A 25,541-nucleotide genomic window follows, 5' to 3' on the forward strand; every position below is an offset into this window, starting at 1 on the left:
CTCGGTGGGCCGAAGGGCCTGTTTCCTCGCTGTATCTCTAAATCTAAAAAAAATCTAGACTGATTGCAGTGATACTTGCAAGGCACCAAGCGTTAAATAACACCAGAAACACATAATTAAAACATGAAATTTATTGGTTGGTATGGTTAGGCATTCTGTTCTTAAGATGGTGAGGTGTTTATACACCCCACGATATCAGGGTAAAGCAGGCATCCAAAACAATGCTCCGGGTTCTACACGTTACGTCACACTTTGGCAAGTGAAGAGCTTAGGGGTCTGAACAAAGCACTTCCAAAACACTTTATAAAATCACACTTTTTCTTCATTTGTCCTCCCCCCCCAATCCTTCAATTATATTTTTGGCCAAACTTAAAGTCAATGGCTTGCAAGTTATCCTTTAAGGCACTTTAACCCCAATCTAATTCAAGCCTCAATATAGTGCAAATCCTGATCACCCATATCCAGATGACAGCGATATAATCTGCAGATACATCTACAGGGTACTGTGCAGTGAACTTTTCAGTGCCATACATTAAAGCGGGTGAAAAAACAATATGGATGATCAGACCCCCAATAGCCGATTGCAATCTCCAGTCTCTCGGTATACTCAAGTCGGCTGCGCTCATAACTTAACCCGACAAGAGTTGTTAAAAGATGTACAAAGCTGCATAAAAGAAAAAAATGGACAGTCCCTTTGGTCTCAAGTAACACACAAACAAACAAAAAAAACACTCCAAGTGCAGCAATGGGACCAACTTACTAGGAGGGGGCATTAGCCTGGATGTTGCAACGTCAAGCTAATGGCAGCTAACAGGTCGGCACCTCTGCTCTGTTAAAAGATGCAACGTCACCCATAATGGTCGACCATTACTTCACCAGCTCGCGGGAGGGGTGGCAGCTGGAGTGTGTATTTTCAGACCGTCAAGCTTTGCTAATTTAACTCCAAGGAACTGATTAGTCACAATCCACCCGACTTCAAAATGTGTACCACGTGGGCTGAACAACCCTTCTAACCTTTGGCGCTATTTTGCAAAGTTATGAATAGCAGAGGGTTTTTGGAGCGTGATGGCTGAGAGGCTGCACTTAGACTAGAGCATCTTCCACTAGTCAAAAGAAAATATTCTCCACCGGTTACCAAATAGGAAAATATCTGCAATCTGTTTGCCGATACTCAAATCAGACTTTGACCTCCCGAGTGCAGTATCGCTCCAGGGTAACAATGAAGTTAATTCAATCCCTTACACAGTAACAAACCGTCCCAACCTGAAAGCAAGAACTGAAGTCATTTCACACAACTGAAATCATTTAGAAGATTAAACATGACTAACCTCAGGATTAACAGCAATATTATACCACATTTCAAGATCTTAAAATTTAACCTAAAATGATTGTCTTCCGATCTTCATGTGAACCAGAACATATTTAAAGCTACGCTACTGAATTATTCACATTAAATATTCCAAGAGCTACCAACATCAACGACAACAGCCCAGACTGAAAATCAAACCGTCTTATCTCCCCATTCCTACCACTTTATACAAAAACAGGTAAATCAAAGGCAGATGCCATTCATAAAGCAGAGGTTATTGAAAGTACCATAATATGCAGTATTTCACATGGGCAATGGCAAAGTCGTCACTGAAGCTACAAGAAGTTGCTAAATCTCCAGTGAACATCACATTAAATGAATAACATACTTTTCATATTGTCAATCCGTTCATGCAGGGCATACAATGATCACATACACCGTGCTGAAAGTGGAGCGCGTTTACTCGAAGGATGTAAATTGAAGTGGTCAGTTAAGTCGAGATCTAGTGCAAACAGTCCGAAATTAAAGTTAATCTGGAACTTCCACGTTCACGAGGCTAATAAATCGAGTCCGATGGACACAAGGGCAAAAAAAAACAAACCCAAACACCGTTACTCCGTCAAATAAAAGCATTTACACCGACATATCCAAGCTGTTATCCCCGTTGGTAGCTCTAGAACGCAAATCAACCATTTTAACACTGAAAAATCTAAACAGAATATACTTCATGAATTTTGAATGTTTGATTTCAAGAAGGCCCATTTTCAAAGAACAAATATTTAGTAGGAATAAGGCCACATTTATTTAAGGCATGGTACTTTTCCTCCTCCCCCCCCCAAATATATCCAAGTGCCCAATAATAATGGAAGTGTGGGTATATTCTAGATACATCCCTGTTTAACAAATAGCAAGTCAAAGAATCAAATCAAAGTTAACCAATGTACACTCATTAAGATATGGCTAATTCTAAAGAGTGGTGTGTCATTTCTCCCCCGCCCCCAAAAAAAATTATCCTTACACAGCAGACCGATCGATATAAGCAAATAGCAGGGACATCACAGTCCAACAGTGGCGTGCTTAGAGCGTGTGGTAATTCCTATCCTTGCTTTTGCAGAACTTGACAGCGAAAAAGATTACAGCTTGCAGTCCGAGCACTAGGACGATCCCCCCAATGAAGCTTGCAGCGTCAAACGTTGAATTCTTATGTGGTGCGGGCGGTGTGGTGGTAGTTCCGTTCGTTGTACCTGCAGCAAAAGCAAAACATTCATTACAGCAAAGGTCATGAGTGATATCGACTGATACAGCATGGAAACAGACCATCGCCACCAACTTCCCCACACCAGCCAACTACAGCTGTCCCAGCTACACTAGTCCCACCTACCTGCGTTTGGCACGTATCCCTCCAAGCCTGTCCTATCCATGATAGGAGGAGAATTAGGCCATTCGGCCCATCATGTCTGCTCCACCATTCAATCATGGCTGATCTATCTCTCCCTCCTAACCCCGTTCTCCTGCCTGCTCCCCATAACCCGACACCCGTACTAATCAAGAATCTATCTATCTCTACCGTACAAATATCCATTGACTTGGCCTCCACAGCCTTCTGTGGCAATGAATTCCACAGATTCACCGCCCTCTGATTAAAGAAATTCCTCCTCATCTCCTTCCCAAAGGAACATCCTTTAATTCTGAGACTGTGACCTCTGGTTCAAGACTCTCCCAATAGTGGAAACATCCTCTCCACATCCACTCTATCCAGGCCTCTCACTATTCGTTAAGTTTCAATGAGGTTCCCCCTCATCCTTCTAAACTCTAATCAGTACAGGCCCAGTGCCTACAAACGCTCAACCTATGTTAACCCACTCATTCCTTGGATCCATAAAATCTATAATTTTGCAGAAATACTTAGTGGCTTCCAGTTTCTGAATGCATTCAGTAATGGAGTTTGCTTTAAATAGCAATGTTGCAGAAGCAGTTAATCATTTAAGAGACCAGTCTGAAGAGCCTCGACCCGATACGTCACCTATTCCTTTCCTCCAGAGATGCTGCCTGACCCGCTGAGTTACTCCAACATTGTGTGTCTATCTTCAGCTACTCCCTGTTCACTCAGTGGGCGGTGGAAAGAGCTGTCAAAGGAAATAGTTGAGGCAGATACAATAACATTTAAAAGACACCTGGACAGGTACATGGATAGGACAGGTTTCGAAGGATTTGGGCCAAATGCAGGCAGGTGGGACTAGTGTAGACGGGGCAAGTTGGACCGAAGGGCCAGTTTGCATGCTGCGTGCGTCTACATGGAACGAGTTGCTAGAGGAAGTAGTTGAGGCAGGTACAATCACAGCAGGTACAATCACAGGTTAAAAGACACCTGGACAGGTACATGGATAGGAAAGGTTTGGAGGGATATGGGATTAGCTTAGATGGGGCATCTTGGTCAGCAAGACGGTTTTGCTTGCTGTATGACTCCTTGGCCAATGTGTTTCCTCAAAGTATACAGTCGCATAAGATTCCACCAAAGTATTACATTAATGCCGCCAAATAATATTTTACTTTGAAAGCATTTGAGAGCAGAGGATCTTGCTAGCTGAGGGCAGATATTAATGATAGGAAGAAAAAGGGCGCTGCTCAGCAAGAAAGAAAATAGAAGGCAATAATATCACTTATACTAGTTAATCGTCCATGAGAACAGTAAATTGCAAATTTATTAGGAACCCAATTGCACCAGAGAAGTTGTCATTTAATTTGTTTTTTTGATTATAAAATCATAGTCTCTTACATGAACTCTTACACTATAGTTTTGACAGAGTGTTAACATGCACAAACTCGAACATGTCACCCTAGCATGAATTACACGGAGGCCACTGTAATTCACTACTATAACACGCTCCAAAGTTTACTTTTGCATTTACCTGGTATAGTAGTAAGACTTGTGGTAACTACAGTGATCCCTGCGGAAGGAATGGATGGATGTGCAGACAAGCCAGGCAGAAGGGTAGAGAAGAAAACAAATTATACAGCTTGTCAAAATCACAAGTTTGAACAATACCACACGTATTGTAACAAGGCAGTGCAGAACAGCTCAGACATCAGCTTACAGAGACAGCATGCTAGTGGCAACACTTAAAAAATCTGGCTAATGGAATATATCCCGAATCAAAACCATGCAAACTTTACATTACTGCTTTGATATACTAATATCAGCAACTTATAGAAACATAGAAAATAGGTGCAGGAGGCCATTTGGCCCTTCGAGCCAAGAAGTCCCTAGTCCATAGTTCACAGAAGGACATAGAAACATTAAAAATAGGTGCAGGAGGAGGCCATTTGGCCTTTCATTGTGATCATGGCTGATCATCCCCAATCAATAACCCATGCCTGCCTTCTCCCCATATCCCCTGATTCCGCTAGCCCCTAGGGCTCTATCGAGCTCTCTTTTAAATTCATCCAGTGAATTGGCCTCCACTGCCCTCCGTGGCAGAGAATTGCCACAAATTCACAGCTCTCTGGGTGAAAAGGTTTCTTCTCACCTCAGTTTTAAATGGCCTCCCCTTTATTCTTAAGACTGTGGTCCTTGGTTCTGGACTCCCCCAACATTGGGAACATTTTTTCTGCATCTAGCACCCTGGTGGGAGCCAGCGCTGCCGTCGCAGCTGCGGCTTGCCTGCAGTCCGTCTGTCTTTTGTGTTTTTTGTTGTTTTTGTATGAATTTGTATGAATTGTAGTTTTAATATGGTGTAGTGTTTGTATGTTATGTGTGGGGGAGGGGGTGGGAGGGAACGGGAACTATAAAAAATTCTCTCTCCCGAACGGAGACACGAACTTTGTTTCTGTGTCGTGTCTCCGTTCCCAATGCGGCCTACCACCGGCCATGCACCTGGGACCGGCGGGCTCCACCTACCACCGGCCATGCACCTGGGACCGGCGGGCTCCACCGGCCATGCACCTGGGACCGGCGGGCTCCACCTACCACCGGCCATGCACCTGGGACCGGCGGGCTCCACCTACCACCGGCCATGCACCTGGGACCGGCGGGCTCCACCTACCACCGGCCATGCACCTGGGACCGGCGGGCTCCACCTACCACCGGCCATGCACCTGGGACCGGCGGGCTCCACCTACCACCGGCCATGCACCTGGGACCGGCGGGCTCCACCGGCCATGCACCTGGGACCGGCGGGCTCCACCTACCACCGGCCATGCACCTGGGACCGGCGGGCTCCACCTACCACCGGCCATGCACCTGGGACCGGCGGGCTCCACCTACCACCGGCCATGCACCTGGGACCGGCGGGCTCCACCTACCACCGGCCATGCACCTGGGACCGGCGGGCTCCACCTACCACCGGCCATGCACCTGGGACCACCTGGGGCCCACAGCCCGGACTCACCACCTGCGGCGCTGGCTGATGCTGCGGGAGCGGCTGCGACAAGTCTCCGGAGGCTCCGGCGCGGGCTGCGTGGATGTCGGAAGCCCGCAGGCCCCTGGGTGGGGGCCGACATCGGGAGCACCGGCAGTGGCAGAGGCAGCGTGTTCGCCCGCCCCGAATCGCGGGGCTTGGGTCGGCCCGCCGTAGACCTTTCACCGTCTGGCGTGGCCTGGAGTAGGCCGTGGACCTTTCACCGCCCAGCGGGCGCTCCAATGTCGGGAGCCCCGACGTGGCAAGTTCAACAGCCTAACCGCGGGAGAAGACGGCAGGGGAAGAGAAAAGACATTGTGGCCTTCCATCACAGTGAGGAGGGACTGGAGGAGACTCACTGTGATGGATGTTTCTTTTGTTTGGTGTTAGTGTATGATTGTATTTGTTATTGCATTTTTATTGATTATTCTTATTGGTCTTAGTGTTTCAACTGCGGGTAATGTTTCATTTCACTACACATTTATGTGTATGTGACAAATAAACGACTATTGACTATTGACTATTGATCTACTTCCAAAAGATTAAGCAGAATATATTTAACAGTACAGGAAGCCACAGCATGAACCACACACATTAACGTGGCTCAGTTTTGCTTCATAGTTGCATAGAATGTGGTCTGCTGGGCACGACTTTGTCTCACCATTAGCGACTCATCACAGAGACAAGACAATGGTTACAATCATGTTTCAGTATTGCGTACACTTCTGGTTGCTACACTACAGGAAGGACGTGGAAGCAAAGGAGATTCACCGGAATGTTTCCTGGAACGGGAGATTGTAGTCATACAATGGTGGAGTTTATTCTATCACCAACTAGAGAGCAGTCCTGAACTACTATCTACCTAGAGTAGACACACAAAGTTGGAGCAACTCAGCGGGTCAGGCAGCATCTCGGGAGAGAAGGAATGGGTGACGTTTCGGGCCGAGATCCTTCTTCAGACTGAAGAAGGGTCTCGACCCGAAACGTCACCCATTCCTTCTCTCCCGAGATGCTGCATGACCCGCTGAGTTGCTCCAGCATTGTGTCTATCTTCCATTTTACCAGCATCTGCCGTTTTTTTTCCTACTATCTACTTCTTTTTCAGAACCTCTATCCTTGATTGGACTTCATCTTGCATTGAACATTATTCACGTTATAAAATTAGAGGGCGCACGTCTAAAGTGAGAGGGGAGAAATTTAAAGGATGGCTGAGGGGCAAGTTTTCATACAGAGGGTGCTGACTGTGGACTGAAAGAAGGGTTGAGTCCAAGTTAATGTATTACTTTAATTACAAGAAGCTGTCAGACAGCGCCTGGAACAGTGCGTACAGGTCTGGTCTCCTACATGAACAAGCAGCCATTGAAACCACTATCTGCAGTTCCTTTCTACACACTTTGTGTCCATTATTGATTCTTGAGGTGGGGGGTGAGGGGGAGGTGAGCAGTTCAGTTTATTGTCACGTGTACCGAGGTACAGGGAAAAGCTTTTTGTTGCGTGCTAACCAGTCAGCGGAAAGACAACACACGATTACAATCGAGCCATTTACAATGCACAGATACACTGTAGATTGGCTTGAGCAACAGACGAGGTTCATTCTATCCAGGATTTAAGAATAGGTAGCAATCTCAATGAAACATACAAAAATGCCTCTGGAGGTTTCTGGGGTAAATCCAAGCTTGTTTGCGCCATGGCTCATGTCTTACATGTGTAGGAACAAAACTGCAGATGCTGGTTAAAATCGAAGGGATCACACAATGCTGGAGTAACTCAGTGGGTCAGGCAGCATCTTGGGAGAGAAGGAATGGGTGACGTTTCGGGTCAAGACCCTTCTTCGGTCTACCTCATGTCTTACATTCTCTCTGTACCCTTCCATATCTCCAGTTTCCCTCCCCCATGACTCAGTCTGAAGGAGGGTCAATAGACAATAGACAATAGGTGCAGGAGTAGGCCATTCAGCCCTTCGAGCCAGCACCGCCATTCAATGCGATCATGGCTGATCACTCTCAATCAGTACCCCGTTCCTGCCTTCTCCCCATAACCCCCTCACTCCGCTATCCTTAAGAGCTCTATCCAGCTCTCTCTTGAAAGCATCCAACGAACTGGCCTCCACTGCCTTCTGAGGCAGAGAATTCCACACCTTCACCACTCTCTGACTGAAAAAGTTCTTCCTCATCTCCGTTCTAAATGGCCTACCCCTTATTCTTAAACTGTGGCCCCTTGTTCTGGACTCCCCCAACATTGGGAACATGTTTCCTGCCTCTAATGTGTCCAATCCCCTAATTATCTTATATGTTTCAATAAGATCCCCCCTCATCCTTCTAAATTCCAGTGTGTACAAGCCCAATCGCTCCAGCCTTTCAACATACGACAGTCCCGCCATTCCGGGAATTAACCTAGTGAACCTACGCTGCACGCCCTCCATAGCAAGAATATCCTTCCTCAAATTTGGAGACCAAAACTGCACACAGTACTCCAGGTGCGGTCTCACCAGGGCCCGGTACAACTGTAGAAGGACCTCTTTGCTCCTATACTCAACTCCTCTTGTTATGAAGGCCAACATTCCATTGGCTTTCTTCACTGCCTGCTGTACCGGCATGCTTCCTTTCATTGACTGATGCACTAGGACACCCAGATCTCGTTGAACTCCCCCTCCTCCTAACTTGACACAATTCAGATAATAATCTGCCTTTCTATTCTTACTTCCAAAGTGAATAACCTCACACTTATCTACATTAAACTGCATCTGCCATGTATCCGCCCACTCACACAACCTGTCCAAGTCACCCTGCAGCCTTATTGCATCTTCCTCACAATTCACACTACCCCCCAGCTTAGTATCATCTGCAAATTTGCTAATGGTACTTTTAATCCCTTCATCCAAGTCATTAATGTATATCGTAAATAGCTGGGGTTCCAGCACCGAACCTTGCGGTACCCCACTGGTCACTGCCTGCCATTCCGAAAGGGACCCATTTATCCCCACTCTTTGCTTTCTGTCTGTCAACCAATTTTCTATCCATGTCAGTACCCTACCCCCAATACCATGTGCCCTAATTTTGCCCACTAATCTCCTATGTCCTTGTCGAAGGCTTTCTGAAAGTCGAGGTACACCACATCCACTGACTCTCCCCTGTCAATTTTCCTAGTTACATCCTCAAAAAATTCCAGTAGATTTGTCAAGCATGATTTCCCCTTCGTAAATCCATGCTGACTCGGAATGATCCCGTTACTGCGATCCAAATGCTCAGCAATTTCGTCTTTTATAATTGACTCCAGCATCTTCCCCACCACTGATGTCAGACTAACTGGTCTATAATTACCCGTTTTCTCTCTCCCTCCTTTCTTAAAAAGTGGGATAACATTTGCTATCCTCCAATCCACAGGAACTGATCCTGAATCTATAGAACATTGAAAAATGATCTCCAATGCTTCCACTATTTCTAGAGCCACCTCCTTAAGTACCCTGGGATGCAGACCATCAGGCCCTGGGGATTTATCAGCCTTCAGTCCCATCAGTCTACCCAAAACCATTTCCTGCCTAATGTGGATTTCCTTCAGTTCCTCCATCACCCTAGGTTCTCCGGCCCCTAGAACATTTGGGAGATTGTGTGTATCTTCCTCAGTGAAGACAGATCCAAAGTAACGGTTTAACTCGTCTGCCATTTCTTTGTTCCCCATAATAAATTCCCCTGCTTCTGTCTTCAAGGGACCCACATTTGCCTTGACTATTTTTTTCCTCTTCACGTACCTAAAAAAACTTTTGCTATCCTCCTTTATATTATTGGCTAGTTTACCCTCGTACCTCATCTTTTCTCCCCGTATTGCCTTTTTAGTTAACTTTTGTTGCTCTTTAAAAGAGTCCCAATCCTCTGTCTTCCCACTCTTCTTTGCTATGTTATACTTCCTCTCCTTAATTTTTATGCTGTCCCTGACTTCCCTTGTCAGCCACAGGTGTCTCTTACTCCCCTTAGAGTCTTTCCACCTCTTTGGAATAAATTGATCCTTCAACCTCTGCATTATTCCCAGGAACACCTGCCATTGCTGATCTACCGTCTTCCCTGCTAGGGCCGCCTTCCAGTCAATTTTGGCCAGCTCCTGCCTCATGCCTCTGTAATCCCCTTTGCTATACTGTAATACCGACACTTCCGATTTTCCCTTCTGCCTTTCCATTTGCAGAGTAAAACTTATCATGTTGTGATCACTGCCTCCTAATGGCTCTTTTACCTCTAGTCCCCTTATCAGATCAGGATCATTACACAACACTAAATCCAGAATTGCCTTCTCCCTGGTAGGCTCCAGTACAAGCTGTTCTAAGAATCCATCTCGAAGGCACTCTACAAACTCTCTTTCGTGGGGTCCATTTCCAACCTGATTTTCCCAGTCTACCTGCATGTTGAAATCTCCCACAACCACCGTAGCATTACATTTTTGACACGCCAATTTTATCTCCTGATTTAACTTGCACCCTATGTCGAGGCTACTGTTTGGGGGCCTATAGATAACTAATGGTCCCATTGCTTCTCTCCAGAGATGCTGCCTGAGTTTCCCGCTGAGTTACTCCAGCATTTTGTGTCTATTCTCAAAATAAGGGTTCCTCAACCGAGGATTGAAAGATCTAGATATTGGGTACATGCAGACATCAGTGTAACTTTACAACAGTGTGACTGTTTATCTCGACGGCATTATCACTTTAAATCTCCAGTGGGTTTTCTGGCAAGCAGGAATCTGCAGCTTGGTCTATCACAATCTAAGTTAGTGTTCCATTTGTTACATCTTGGCTGAGAATTTACATTATACTTTAGAGATACAATGTAGAAACAGGCCCTTCAGCCCACCGATTCTACACCAACCATTGATCACCCTGTACACGAGCACAGTCTACACACTCGGGACAATTCACCAAATCCAATTAACAAACAAACCTGTACGTCTTTGGAGTGTGGGAGCAAACCGGAGCAAATCCATGCGGTCACGGGGAGAAGGTACAAACTCCGTAAAGACAGCACCCGTAGTCTGTATAAGAAAATAACTGCAGATGCTGGTACAAATCGAAGGTATTTATTCACAAAATGCTGGAGTAACTCAGCAGGTCAGGCAGCATCTCAGGAGAGAAGGAATGGGTGACGTTTCGGGTCGAAACCCTTCGTCAGACTGAAACGTCACCCATTCCTTCTCTCCTGAGATGCTGCCTGACCTGCTGAGTTACTCCAGCATTTTGTGAATAAGCACCCGTAGTCAGGATGTAACTTGGTTCTCTGGCGCTGTGAGGCAGCAACTCTACCGCTGCGCCACCATGCCACCTCCATTTCGGGAAACAATTTTGTTCAATGCAACATGTCGGTTTTCTCCGGCATATTACTACAATACTGACTTTCAATGTGTGAACTCAGCCAGGGAGAATACCAAGTGCTGTTGGTGGTCTTCCCCTCCCGCCAACCCCCATGTCAATAAGGCAATTAACTTGGCTACGTTAAGATCCTGGGAAATTCTAGGAATTGGATTATACCGCAGGTCATTTTATCCCCCTTTGCTCCTCAATTCATAAGACCACAGGTCATAGGAGCAAAATTAGGCCATTCAGCCCATCCAGTCTACTCCGCCATTCAATGACGGCACAGCGGTAGAGTTGCTGCCTTACAGCGAATGCAGCGCCTGAGACTCAAGTTCGATCCTGACTACGGGCGCCGTCTGTACGAAGTTTGTACGTTCTCCCCGTGACCTGCGTGGGTTTTCTCCAAGATCTTCGGTTTCCTCCCACACTCCAAAGACGTACAGGTATGTAGGTTAATTGACTGGGTAAAATGTAAAAATTGTCCCTAGTGTGTGTAGGATAGTGTTAGTGTGCGGGGATCGCTGGGCTGCACGGACTCGGTGGGCTGAAGGGCTTGTTTCCGCGCAGTATTTCTAAATCTAAAAATCTAAAATCAATCATGGCTGATCTCCCTTTCCTTCTCGACCCCATTCTCCTGCCTTCTCCCAATAACCTTTTGACATCCTTACTAGTCAAGAACCTGTCAATCTCCGCTTTAAAAATACCCAATGACTTGGCCTCCACAGCCTTCTGTGGCAATGAATTCCACAGATTCACCACCCTCTGGCTAAAGAAATTCCTCCTCATCTCCTTTCTAAAGGTACGTCCTTTTATTCGGAGGCTGTGTCCTCTGGTCCCAGACTAGTGGAAACATCCTCTCCACATCCACTCTGTCCAGGCCTCTCGCAGTTTGGTAAGTTTCAATGAATCATGTCGGCATCTCTTTTACATAGTTAAAGAATATTAGTTAAGCAGAGAAACTGAAAAGATTCTTTCTCCACGGAAACCCAAAGAGATCGCCCATTACCTGAAGTAGAGCTTGTAGAATTGGTGGGTGAAGTGGAGGTTGAAACTGCAGTTGTATGTGCAGGGGCTAAAGGGCGAGAATAAGAAAGGTTTTTAAAGCAACCAGCAGATTGTTCACCCAGATAGCACAGTACAAATCCCATTGAAGCAGAACTTTTAAGCAATGGTATTTATGGATCTTAAGAGCATAAAAAACAAATGTGGTGCTACAGAAGCTCCATATTTGCCCATTACCTGAAGTGGAATTGGTTGGCACAGGTGCAGACGGTGTAGTGGCTAAAGAAAATAGCAAAAAGTACATTAAAATTTCAATTGGTACCAAGTAAATTTGGATACAACACCACAGTATATAAACCTGCAGAATTTAAATTTATACTATCAACGTATATTAAATCAAAATTTCACTTCAAAGACAAACCTGTAGCGATATTATATTGTTTTACACGCATTGGATCTACAGCTAATAAAAAGTGAACATATTTCTGATTCAGTATTCCACCAGATGGTTTCTACCAGACCAACTGAATTCCACAGCTGATAGCTTCTTGCTCCCGATGCCTGCATTTGTATTGTCGCCAAAGGTTTTCTTCAAGATATATTTTTAAATTACAATAAACCCTCATTATAACGGTGAATGGTGTCCGTCATTGACGATTGTCCACTGCATCCAAGGTATTAACATTGTATGTAGTTGAAACAAAACTGCAACTGATAGTTAATACACAAAAGAGACATATAGTCTTGGAGAAGCACAGCGGGTCAGGCAGCATTTCTGGAGAACATGGATAGGTGATGTTTCAGAGTGCTGGAGTAACTCAGCGGGTCAGGCAACATCTCTGGAGAACATGGATAGAGATGTTTCAAAGAGTGCTGGAGTAACTCAGCGGGTCAGGCAGCATCTCTGGAGAACATGGATAGGTGGCGTTTCGATGAGTGCTGGAGTAACTCAGCGGGTCAGGCAGCATCTCTGGAGGACATGGATACGTGACGTCGGGACCCTTCTTCAGACTATTTCAGTTCAGTACATAAGAGTAACACAGTTGAAAGGGTAGACGTCGGATACCTTTTTAGTTTAGAGATACAGCGCAGAAACAGGCCCTAGGGCCCAGAGCCCGCACCGACCAGCGATCACCGTACACTAACACTACGCTACACTCACGGGGGACAATTTACAATTTTACAGGAGCCAATCAACCTACAAACCTTTATGTAGAGGGTCTCGACCCGAAACGTCACCCATTCCTTCTCTCCAGAGATGCTGCCTGTCCCACTTAGTTACTCCAGCATTTTGGGTCTACCTTCGATTTAAACCAGCATCTGCAGTTCTTTCCTGCAAACCTTTTAGTTTAGTTTATTGTCACCTGTCCCCAGGTGCAGTTAAAAGCTTTTGTTGCGTGCTATCCAGTCAGCAGAATGACAATACATGATTACAATCAAGCCATTTACGATGCCCAGATACACAATAAGGGGATAACGTTTAATGCAAGGCAAAGCCAGCAAGGTCCGATCAAGGATAGTCCGAGGGTCACCAAAGAGGTAGATAGTAGTTCAGCACTGCTCTCTGGTTGTGGTTGGATGGTTCAGTAGAAACTCAGTCTGCTGAGTTACTCCAGCTCTGTCTCTCTCAGCTAGGCGTCGATGCTGGTGGTCTTCACCAGCGAGCCCCTCGCCACCACTTCACACGGTGGCTATTGCGGCTCACGTTTTTTGCCCACGGGGACTGCAAAATTTTCAGGCCACTCCCAACGACAAGATGGTCTCGGTCACCATGGGACTCCCGCCCCTCTCACCGGCTGCCTCTTCCAAGGTGGAGGTGGTGGGGGAGGGGCAGAGTGCGGCTGTGGTCGAGTGGGGAGCGGACAACGCCACTACCGCCGGCAAGCATCAGCAGCAGGTGACAGGGGAGGGAGGGTGCCCGACAGTGAATGAGTGCCCCACAGTGAACGAGCACATCCCATCGGTGGCAGCGGCTTGAAAGAAGCACTGTCCCCCAGGGGCTACAACGTGAGCCGCCACACCAGCTGTGTCACGGGACCATGCGGTTGGTGAAGGGCTCACTGGTGCACCTTGGGGGGGGGGGGGGGGGGGTGGGCTCAGAAGCAGGGAGACGGTGCCTGCTGTGGGTAGCTTGGCAGGTTATAAAGAGGTCTGTTAAAACAAGAGTTTACCGTGCAAGATCTCGGCTGGATAAGAATAAAGTTCACGATCGGGCAGTCGCGGTGGCGCAGCGGTAGAGTTGCTGCCTCACAGCGAATGCAGCGCCGGAGACTCAGGTTCGATCCCGACTACGGGTACTGTCTGTACGGAGTTTGAACGTTCCCCCCGTGACCCGTGTGGGTTTTCTCCAAGATCTTCAGATTCCTCCCACACTCCAAAGATGTACAGGTTAGTAGGTTAATTGGCTTGGTAAATGTAAAAATTGTCCCTTGTATGCGTGGGATGGTGTTAATGTGCGGGGATCGCTGGTTGGCGCAGACCCGGTGGGCCAAAAGGGCCTGTTTCGGCGCTGTATCTCTAAACTAATTAAAAACTAAACGAAACTAAATGTTGCATGCTAGAGTGGGAGAGAATAATTAAAAAACAAGAGGAGGAGCAAATGCAAGTCTAATTTGGGATACAGCAGAACTGGAAATAAAGAGGCAAGACAACATCCATTGCACTTTATAAAAGCAATTCAACTCTGACAAATAGGAAGCTTTGGGGAACGGAAGGGATTTTGATTATGTAGTTTGTACTGAACCAAGTTATGTTGAGAGATGCCCGAAAGAATACATGGAACTCCCAACTAAAACGCAAGCTACTTTCAATTCACTCACAGATAGTTTTATGAAGCATGGAAGTTACAAGAAAATTGTGCATTTATATGGTATCCTCAACATATTAAAATGTTTCACAGGAGCAAAAATGGCATCTTGATCAACATACAATTTTTTTTAAAGCATGTTAGCATGACAGGAAAAGCACACAGGGAATATATTTAAGGCAGCTTCTCGGGAGAGAAGGAATGGGTGACGTTTTGGGTCGAGGCCCTTCTTCAGACAGGGAATATTTAGTTGCTTTCCTTATGTAAAGCTCTAGCTGCTGTTAAACAACATCATTCAGAAAATAAGAAAGAAAGATGTGAATGTGTGAAGATTTACCTTTTTAGTTTAGTTTAGTTCAGTTTATTGCCATGTCAGGTACAATGAAAAGCTTTTGTTGCGTGCTAACCAGTCAGCGAAAAGACTATACATGATTACAATACGATACCATAAAACTTTATTCCAAGAGGGAAATTGATCTGACAACAGTCATAAAAACACAAAATACATGAAACATGAAATTAAAGTGACGAGTGGAAAGGATTGGGGGTGGGCAAAGATTGGGGAGGTTAGTTGAGGAGATTATCTACTCCACGATAGAAGGGGGAGGAGTTGTAAAGTTTGATAGCCACAGGGAAGAAGGATCTCCTGAGGTGTTCTGTCCAATCGAGCCACTTACAGTGTGTAGGTAGGAGTAGAGATGGCACGGTGGCGCAGCGGTAGAGTTGCTGCCTTACAACGAATAATGCGCCGGAGACTCAGGTTCGATCCTGACTATGGGTTTTCTCCGAGATCTTCGGTTTCCTCCCACACTCCAAAGACGTACAGGTTTGTAGGTTAATTGGCTGGACAAATGTAAAAATTGTCCCTAGGATAGTGTTAATGTGCGTGGATCGCTGGGCGGCACGGACCCGGTGGGCCGAAGGGCCTGTTTCTGCGCTGTATCTCTAAATCTAAAATCTAAAGCATGGAGTGATATTAATATGTGATTGTCGATCTGCTTAGAAACATAGAAAATAGGTGCAGGAGTAGGCCATTCGGCCCTTCGAGCCTGCACCGCCATTCAATATGATCATGGCTGATCATCCAGCTCAGTAACCTGTACCTGCCTTCTCTCCATACCCCCTGATCCCTTTAGCTACAAGGGCCACATCTAACTCCCTCTTAAATATAGCCAATGAACTGGCCTCGGCTACCTTCTGTGGCAGAGAATTCTACAGACTCACCACTCTGTGTGAAGAAATGTTTTCTCATCTCGGTCCTAAAAGACTTCCCCCTTATCCTTAAGCTGTGACCCCTGGTTCTGGACTTCCCCAACATCGGGAACAATCTTCCCGCATCTAGCCTCTCCAACCCCTTAAGAATTTTATATGTTTCAAGAAGATCCCCCCTCAGTCTTCTAAATTCCAGCGAGTATAAGCCTAGTCTATCCAGTCTTTCTTCATATGAAAGTCCTGCCATCCCAGGGATCAATCTGGTGAACCTTCTCTGTACTCCCTCTAAGGCTAGAATGTCTTTCCTCAGATTAGGAGACCAAAACTGTACACAATACTCCAGGTGCGGTCTCACCAAGGCCCTGTACAACTGCAGCAGAACCTCCCTGCTCCTATACTCAAATCCTCTTGCTATGAATGCTAACATACCATTCGCTTTCTTCACTGCCTGCTGCACCTGCACGCTTGCTTTCAATGACTGGTGCACCATGACACCCAGGTCACGTTGCATCTCCCCTTTTCCTAATTGGCCAACATTCAGGTAATACTCTGCTTTCCTGTTCTTGCCGCCAAAGTGGATAACCTCACATTTATCCACATTATATTGCATCTGCCATGCATTTGCCCACTCTCCTAATCTATCCAAGTCACTCTGCAGCCTCCTAGCATCCTCCTCGCAGCTAACACTGCCACCCAGCTTCGTGTCATCCGCAAACTTAGAGATATTGCATTCAATTCCCTCGTCCAAATCATTAATATATATTGTAAATGACTGGGGTCCCAGCACTGAGCCTTGCGGTACTCCACTAGTCACTGCCTGCCATTCCGAAAAGGACCCGTTTATTCCTACTCTTTGCTTCCTGTCCGCCAACCAATTCTCTATCCACCTCAACACTGAACCCCCAATACCGTGTGCTTTAAGTTTGTACCCCAATCTCCTATGTGGGACCTTGTCGAAGGCCTTCTGAAAGTCCAGATATAACATATCGACTGGTTCTCTACTACTGATCCACTCTACTAGTTACATCCTCGAAAAATTCTATAAGATTCGTCAGGCATGATTTGCCTTTCATAAATCCTAGCTTCTATGACGAGCACATAGTCGCCTGGCTGAGCGCCATCTTGTCAGAGATACAGCACAGAAACAGGCCCTTCGGCCCACCGAGTCTCAACTAAACAGGTTGGAGATAGGGAGGTCAGGAAGCAAACAAAACCGGAAGTGACAGAGTGGAGAAAAATAATTGAAAACATTGCCTTTGTTGCAGCTGCAAAGCAGAATGGAATGATAGGCATGCATTTAAAGAATTTGAGATGAAAATCAAGTATAACAATTGTACTTTATTGTGCCTCGATCTAAAATGAGAAAGCAAAAGTGCAGATTCTAGAAATCTGAAATAAGAATAGGAAATGCTAGAAACAGTTAGGCCAGGCAGCATCCGTGACAGGAGAACAAGTGTTAACATTTCAGGTCAATTACCTGTCGTTAGAATGAGGAAATGTTAGAGATTAAACTCAGAAGGGCAGGGCGGAGAAAATAAATCTGCAATAGGCAGGCTACAAAGATCGATTAAAAGACACAAAGAGGCTGGTACAGGATTGTCAATCTCACCCATACGGGCACATAACAAAAGACTAGTATCTGGGAATAAATGAAAATGCTAGTAGAACCCGAGAGGTCAACAGGATTAGATTTGGAGACATCTCTCACAATATGGATTTTTAAAAGAAAACGTTCCCATCACAGTGGGCAATTTAACATATTATAGAGGTGTACAATAGTGAGAGGAATAGATCTGGTAGACGCGCAGAGTCTCTTGCCCAGAGTAGGTGAATCGAGAACCAGAGCCCAGAACCCTTAAGGTGAAGGGGGAATGATTTAATAGGAATCTGAGGGGTAACTTTTGCACACAAAGGGTGGTGGGTGTATGGAACAAGCTGCCAGAGGAGGTAGTTGAGGCAGGGACTATCACAAGGTACATGGATAGATTGGAGCAGCGTTTCTCAACCGGGGGTCCCAGGAACCCTAGGCTTCCGCGAGAGGTCGCTGGGGGTTCCAAGAGAAATAGTGATAAATAAGCTAATTACATGTACATGATTTTTTGTCATTTTTATGTTTATTTTTGTTAGTTTATGAAAAGTTTGTGTTCATGTATGTTTTTGTTAGTTTTTGTCAATTTCATTTGTCAATGAAAGGTTTGTATGTGTTGTTTGCCTTACGAACTTTAAGTTTATGAAAGAGAAAGAAAGAGATTAATAAAGATATATAATAATTTTTTTGTAGGGGTTCCCTGAGACATGAAAATTATTTCAAGGGTTCCGCAAGGGTACAAAGGTTGCGAAACGCTGGATTGGAAGGATATGGGCCAAATGCAGGGGTAGGTGGGATTAGTGTAGCTGGGACATTGTTGGCCGGTGTGGGCAAGTTGGGCCAAAGGGCCTGTTTCCACACTGTATCACTCTATGACTCTATATCCCATTCATTAGATATTTGTCTACACGCTTATCCCATCAATATCCCTTTATAGCCACCTTATCACATCTTTGCATCAACATTAGTAACCACACTTTCCCATACATAGCACCGTGGAAACACTTTTGCACCCAAAACTTCAGAGAAACTTTAGAGAAATTAAAAAGTATTCAATTTAAGACCATATAACCATTTTTCCCCCAAATTGAATATTGAACGCTTGAAAATTAAGTGAAGCTCTAACATTGAATTCTCCAATTTTAAGTAACTAAGCAACAAACAGCCCTTCTTTCCCCCCCACCCCCTCCCTATGTCTCACCTGAGCTCATACCCAATCCCCCCTTCCACCTATATTCCTTCCTCTGACTTCACAATTTACACCTCTATGCTATCTTGCACCTTTTAGTTTAGTTTAGATTAGAGATACAGTGCGGAAACAGGCCCTTTGGCCCGCCGAGTCCACACCGACCAGCGATCCCCGCACATTAACACAATCCTACACACACTAGGGACCAAGCCAATTTACCTACATACCTGTACGTCTTTGGAGTGTGGGAGGAAACCGAAGATCCCGGAAAAAACCCATGCAGGTCATGGGTAGAACGTACAAACTCCGTACAGACAGCACCCGTAGAAGGGATGGAACCCAGGTTTCTGGCGCTGCAAGGCAGCAACTCTACCGCTGCGCCACCGTGCCGCCCTTTAGTCTTTTTCCGTTTGGCCGTTGCAAAGCAGCCCAGTTCATCGTGCAAACCAATCTATCCCCCTTACCTCCCGAAAATCAACTGAATCTATACTTCACGCTGCCTCAAGAAAGCAGCCACCATTGTCAAGACCATTCACACCCATCATCCTCTCTTCTCCACTATCCCTTCGGGCAGTGGTTAGAAAAGCTACAAAGTGTCTACCAACAGATTCAAGGATAGCCTCTTCCCTGTTGTTATCAGACGTCTCATGTGCTAGGAATGAATTCCAAATCATCCAATTTTACCTTATTGCAACTCTTTCCCTGTGGTTATAACACCATATTCTGCACTCTATTTTCCCATCTGCTTCACCTCATGTGTGGCATAGCTTGCCAGGATAGCACACAAAATTATTTTTAACAATATATCCATATATGTTACAATATAAACCAATTCACTATGTAGGACGCGACTCTGAAAGTTCATCAGTGACAGGAGCAGGATTAGGCCAGTCAGCCCACTGTCCACTCAGCCATTCAATCATGGCTGATCTATCTTTCCCTCCTAGGGGGAAGATGCAGGAGAATGGAGATGAGAGGGAAAGAAAGATCAGCCATGATTGAATGGCGGGGTAGACTTGATGGGCCAAATGGTCTGATTCTGCTCCGAGCTCTTGTGAGCCCCATTCCCCTGCCTTCTCCCAATAGACAATAGGTGCAGGAATAGGCCATTCGAGCCAGCACCACCATTCAATGTGATCATGGCTGATCATCCACTATCAGTACCCCGTTCCTGCCCTCTCCCCATACACCCCTGACTCCACTATCATTAAGAGCTCTATCTAATTCTCGTTTGAAAGCATCCAGAGAATTGGCCTCCACTGCCTTCTGAGGCAGAGAATTCCACAGATTTACAACTCTCTGACTGAAAAGGTTTTTCCTCATCTCAGTTCTAAATGGCCTACCCCTTATTCTTAAACTGTGGTCCCTGGTTCTGGACTCCCCCAACATTGGGAACACGTTAATGTCCAACCCCATAATAATCTTTTATGGTTCAATAAGATCCCCTCTCATCCTTCTAAATTCTATAACCTCCGATACCCTTATTAATCAAGAATCTATCTATCTCTGCCTTGAAAAGCACTGCACTTGGTAATTATCTTGTCTTGTGCTACTCAGCTTGCTCCAGTGCTCACCACAATATTTAACCTCTCCTTGGCAAAGTCCGTGGTCCCTGCATGCTTCAAAAGATCCATTATTGTACGGGTACCGACCGGTGGCCCTCACCTCAGTTGTCATGAAATGCTAATCAAGAAGCACATCTGTGCCCTCCTTCCTCGCAACATGGACCCATTACAGTTCGCATACCGTCCGAACAGGTCCACGGATGATGCGGTCTCCCAGGTTCTGCACACCGCTCTCTCATCTGGCCAGCCAGAAGGGGGGCTATGTGAGGATGCTGTTCATTGACTTTAGTTCAGCTTTCAATACCATAGTCCCCACCAGACTGGCCAAGAAGCTGCTGGAACTGGGGCTTAGCACCCCTCCGTGTGCCTGGGTCCTGGACTTTCTCACATCCAGGCCCCAAGTGGTCAGGATGGGAGAACACACATCTAGCCCCCTCACCCTGAATACAGGATCCCCCAGGGTTGCGTCCTTGGCCCCCTACTGAACTCCCTGTACACACATGACTGTGTGGCCAGGTTCAGCTCAAACACCATCATCAAGTTTGCTGATGATACTGTGGTGGTGGGCCGGATCTCCGACAACGATGAGAAGGCCTACCGGGAGGAGGTGGCTGATCTGGCACTCTGGTGTCAGGACAATAGCCTCCTCTTGAATGTCAAAAAAACTAAGGAGCTGATTGTGGACTTTAGAAGGGCTCAACATCCAAGGACGTACACGCCACTGGAAATAAATGGGTCTACTGTGGATAGGGTGAGCAGTTTTAAATACCTGGGAGTCCACATCACAGAGGATCTGACATGGGCAACGCACATTGCCGAACAGCGCCTTTACCACCTTAGACAGCTGAGGAAATTCAGAGTGTCTCTGAGGATCCTTCAATGCTTCTACTCTGGGGCTGTAGAGAGCATCCTGTCCGGCAACATCACAGTCTGGTTTGGGAACAGCTCGGCCCAGGATAGGAAGGCCCTGCAGAGTGTAGTGCGTTCGGCAGAACGCACCATGGGAACTACACTCGCCCCCCTTGCAGGACCTATACATCAGGTGGTGCAGATCCAGAGCAAGCAAGATTATGAGGGACCCCTGCCACCCCAGCAACGGACTGTTCCAGCTGCTATGGTCAGGCAAATGCCTCCGCTGTCACGCTGTGAAAACGGAGAGGATGAGACGGAGTTTCTTTCCACAGGCCATCAGGACTGTTAACTTTTATAACTCCAGGGACTAAATTTTGTCTTCTCTGTATTAACTTTAATTTATATGCTGTAACTGTAATTTTTTTTTTTTTGCACAATCCGCAGGCATTGCCACTTTCATTTCACTGCACATCGTGTATGTGTATGTGACAAATAAACTTGACTATATGCACACACACTTATCTCATAAGAATGCAGCCTTCAAACTTAAAACAATTGCCACAAGGCTTCATATTCTTCATTGCATGTGTTGTGTAACGTTGGTTTCTTACAAAAAGTAAATTCAAGTATCAAACTGCACTCGAACTATGATCAGATTACAGCATCTTCAGAATTTTAACTGCTGAACCTTTAGTTTTAATCTTAACCAGACTTTAAATCAGGTTACTAATCTGGCAAATGATTCAAAACTATTAATAAATCAGCATGGTACAAATCTCAATTGTTATTAGGCAAAAGAAAGGCATAATTTGCAACTGTGTTTAATTTGAATATCGCATCATTGTCTATTTTACCTCAATTTTTAAAAACAATTCAAACAATTTCATCAGTTATCGCACTCAGAAAACAGCACTACTTGAGGCATTATTTTTTTGACTCACCTGCGCACATGGTCTCATTCACTGCTGTGCAATTTGTTGATACATTTGCGACACATCCGTTCGAACCACCTGAAATGCAGTAGAAAAATGAATTTACATAACATCGATAATTTAAAGTAGTGTTAGAGCCTCTTGTACTCCCATCATTCCCATCCATCCCAATTTCTTCTCCTCCCCAAGGCAACTGTATCTGCAGCGTTGGATACAGTGTGGTAGCAGGATTCGCAGATACTTGTAGAATCTGACAGGGACCGCGACGAGAACACTCCTGCTAACGCCTCAGACAATCAGAGGACGAAATGCTCTACATGACCACCCTTTGCTACCTCAGCGTTTGAAATCAGGCAGAAGTTTCCTCTCTTCTGTCCATCCCCTGGACTGCAGTGCATCGTCCAGAAGGCTCAAACTCTGGGAAGAGAGACTAGAGAAATCTCCGGAAGTCATCCACATGGCAATCGATCCCTCTGAGAAACTCCCACCAGGTTCCGACCAACCGTGGATAACCTGGCGCCGTCTCAACAGACTGTGGACAGGCGTGGGGAGGAGCAAATCGAACATGCTGAAGTGGGGATATACTGAAGATGCGGCAGACTGCGAGTGTGGACGGGGCCTCCAGACTATGGAACATCTCCTGAGCTGTGACATACTGCATGACACAAGCATTGTAAAGGATCTTGCAGAGGCCAACCACGTGGCACTAAAATTTGCGCGCTATTGGCAAACAGCTGAATGATAACACGAATAAATAAATAAAACTGTATCTGCAGGACAATGCAAAGAACATCGACTAATACAACAGAGAACATGCCTACACAGCTCAATGTCTAAGCCAAACATGATGCCAAGATGATTTAATCTCATCTGCCATGTCCCTTAATTCTCTGCTTATCCATGTGCATGTGCACAATGAGCACTACCTTTAGTTTAGTTTTGACATACAGCTCAAAAACAGGCCCTGCAGCCTGAGTCCACGCCGACCAGAGATCCCTGCATAGAAAAAAATAGGTGCAGGAGTACGCCATTTGGCCCTTCGAGCCAGCACCGCCATTCAATATGACCATGGCTGATCATCCAAAATCAGTACCCCATTCCAGCCTTCACCCCATACCCCTTGATTCCGTTAGCACTAAGAGCTAAATCTAACTCTCTCTTGAAAACATCCAGTGAATTGGCCACCACTGCCTTCTGTGGCAGAGAATTCCAGATTCACAACTCTTTGGGTGAAAATGTTTTTCCCCCTCAGTCCTAAATGGCCTACCCCTTATTCTTAAACTGTGACCCCTAGTTCTGGACTCCCCCAACATCGGGAATGTTTTTCCTGCATCTAGCCTGTCCAATCATAGAGTCAAAGAGTGATACAGTGCCTAAACAAGCCCTTCAGCCCAACTTGCCCACACCGGCCAACATGTCCCAACTATACCAGTCCCACCTGCCTGCACTTGGCCCATATCCCTCTAAACCCGTCCTATCCATGTACCTGTCTAAATGTTTCCAAAATGTTGGGATAGTCCTTGCCTCAACTACCTCCTTTGGCAGCTTGTTCCATGCACCCACCACCAAAACCTACCATTCCTACCAACCTACCACACCTGCCATTCATATTCATTACTCGCTAAATACAGTAAATATTTAATGAGCTTAATTTAGGGTAACGCAAGGTTGATTATTCAATGAAATGAAAGAATTGTATTATGTGTATGTAGTTATAGGCGGTTCTTAGGAAGGGAATTGTTATGTAACCTAGGGAGATTATAATCTGAGTTATGTGAATATTTTTGGCACGGGTTAAAAGTGAAATATGTAGAGACACAAGAGACTGCAGATGGTCGAAGCTAGAGCAAACAAAACTGCTTGAAGAACTCAGCAGATGAAGCATGGGGGGGAAACTATGTATAAACACAGCTGTCATTTCTACATGGTGAAACCAAAATGTATAAAAATACCCTTTAATAAAATCTGACAATGTGCACAATCTAACAAAAAATGCCCTTTAATAAAATCTGACAAATTATTTTTTTCTATTACAAATCTCAAATTGTGGGGTACAGAGGCAAATAAATAAATGATGGGTCTTTGTCCCAAACATTATGGGGGGCACTGTATAACATTGCTATTTACATACAACCATATTGGTTCATTTCGCTCTCTTCATATTCCTGTCAAGTTCCAAAAAGGCGATATTGAACGAGCGATACAATCTTGGATGTTCAGGGTTGTAGCTGCAGAACACAGTATCCGGTTCCTTATCACTACTAAATTCCTTTTAACTCCCACCTCGAATGACTTCCCATTTCAGAATGTTGCAGTCAGTCTGTTTTTTGTCCACATAGTTTGCAAGAAATTACACCAGTTTGGATTCAAGCAAGGGGCCTCCAAATGATTCCATATCATATCATATCATATATATACAGCCGGAAACAGGCCTTTTTCAGCCCTCCTAGTCCATGCCGCCCAGCGATCCCCGTACATTAACACTATCCTACACCCACTAGGGACAATTTTTACATTTTACATTTACCCAGCCAATTAACCTACATACCTGTACGTCTTTGGAGTGTGGGAGGAAACCGAAGATCTCGGAGAAAACCCACGCAGGTCACGGGGAGAACGTACAAACTCCTTACAGTGCAGCACCCGTAGTCAGGATCGAACCTGAGTCTCCGGCGCTGCATTCGCTGTAAAGCAGCAACTCTACCGCTGCGCTACCGTGCCGCCCTGATATCAATCCTCAAATATCATGCCTTTTACCCGCGCCATCCTGTCACTGACCACTTACAGGGCAGCACGGTGGCGCAGCAGTAGAGACCCGGGTTCCATCCTGACTACGGTTGCTGTCCGTACGGAGTTTGCACGTTCTCCCCGAAACCATGTGGGTTTTCCCGGTTTATAACGTCATAAGTGATAGGAGTAGAATTAGACCATTCAACTCATCAAGTTTACTCCAACATTCAACCATGGCTGATCTATCTGTCCCTCCTAACCCCATTCACCTGCGTTCTCCCCATAACCCGACACCAGTGCTAATCAACAATCTAGCTATCTCTGCCGTAAAAATATCCACTGACATGGCCTCTGCAGACTTCTGGAGCAATTAATTCCACAGATTCGCCACCCACGGACTAAATAAATTTCTCATTTACTTCCTAAAAGAACGTCCTTTAATTCTGAGGCTATGACCTCTAGTCCTAGACTCTCCCACTAGTGAAAACATCATCCCCACATCCACTCTATCTAAGCCTTTCACTATTCTGTATGTTTCAATGAGGTCCCCCCTCATTCTTCTAAACTCCGAGTACAGGCCAGTGACAATAAACGCTCATCATAGGTCAACCTGCTCATTCCTGGGAT

General features: G+C 45.7%; 1 protein-coding gene across 1 annotated transcript in view; it reads right to left on the reverse strand.

Annotated features, from left to right (window-relative positions):
• Positions 1-116: 116 nt before the first annotated feature.
• cd164 (CD164 molecule, sialomucin) overlaps positions 117-25,541 on the reverse strand; it is a 52,237-nt gene continuing 26,812 nt past the window's right edge. Inside the window, exons 3-7 of the mRNA XM_078399880.1 lie at positions 22,194-22,262; positions 12,278-12,319; positions 12,045-12,110; positions 4,219-4,257; positions 117-2,553 (exon numbers count right to left, since the gene is read on the reverse strand). Of these exons, the coding sequence (XP_078256006.1) occupies positions 2,387-2,553; positions 4,219-4,257; positions 12,045-12,110; positions 12,278-12,319; positions 22,194-22,262 (383 nt within the window). The 3' untranslated portion in view covers positions 117-2,386. The remainder of the gene's footprint in view (positions 2,554-4,218; positions 4,258-12,044; positions 12,111-12,277; positions 12,320-22,193; positions 22,263-25,541) is intronic.

Source organism: Rhinoraja longicauda, chromosome 5 (assembly GCF_053455715.1).
Source record: "Rhinoraja longicauda isolate Sanriku21f chromosome 5, sRhiLon1.1, whole genome shotgun sequence".
NCBI classification, from domain to species: Eukaryota; Metazoa; Chordata; class Chondrichthyes; order Rajiformes; family Arhynchobatidae; genus Rhinoraja; species Rhinoraja longicauda.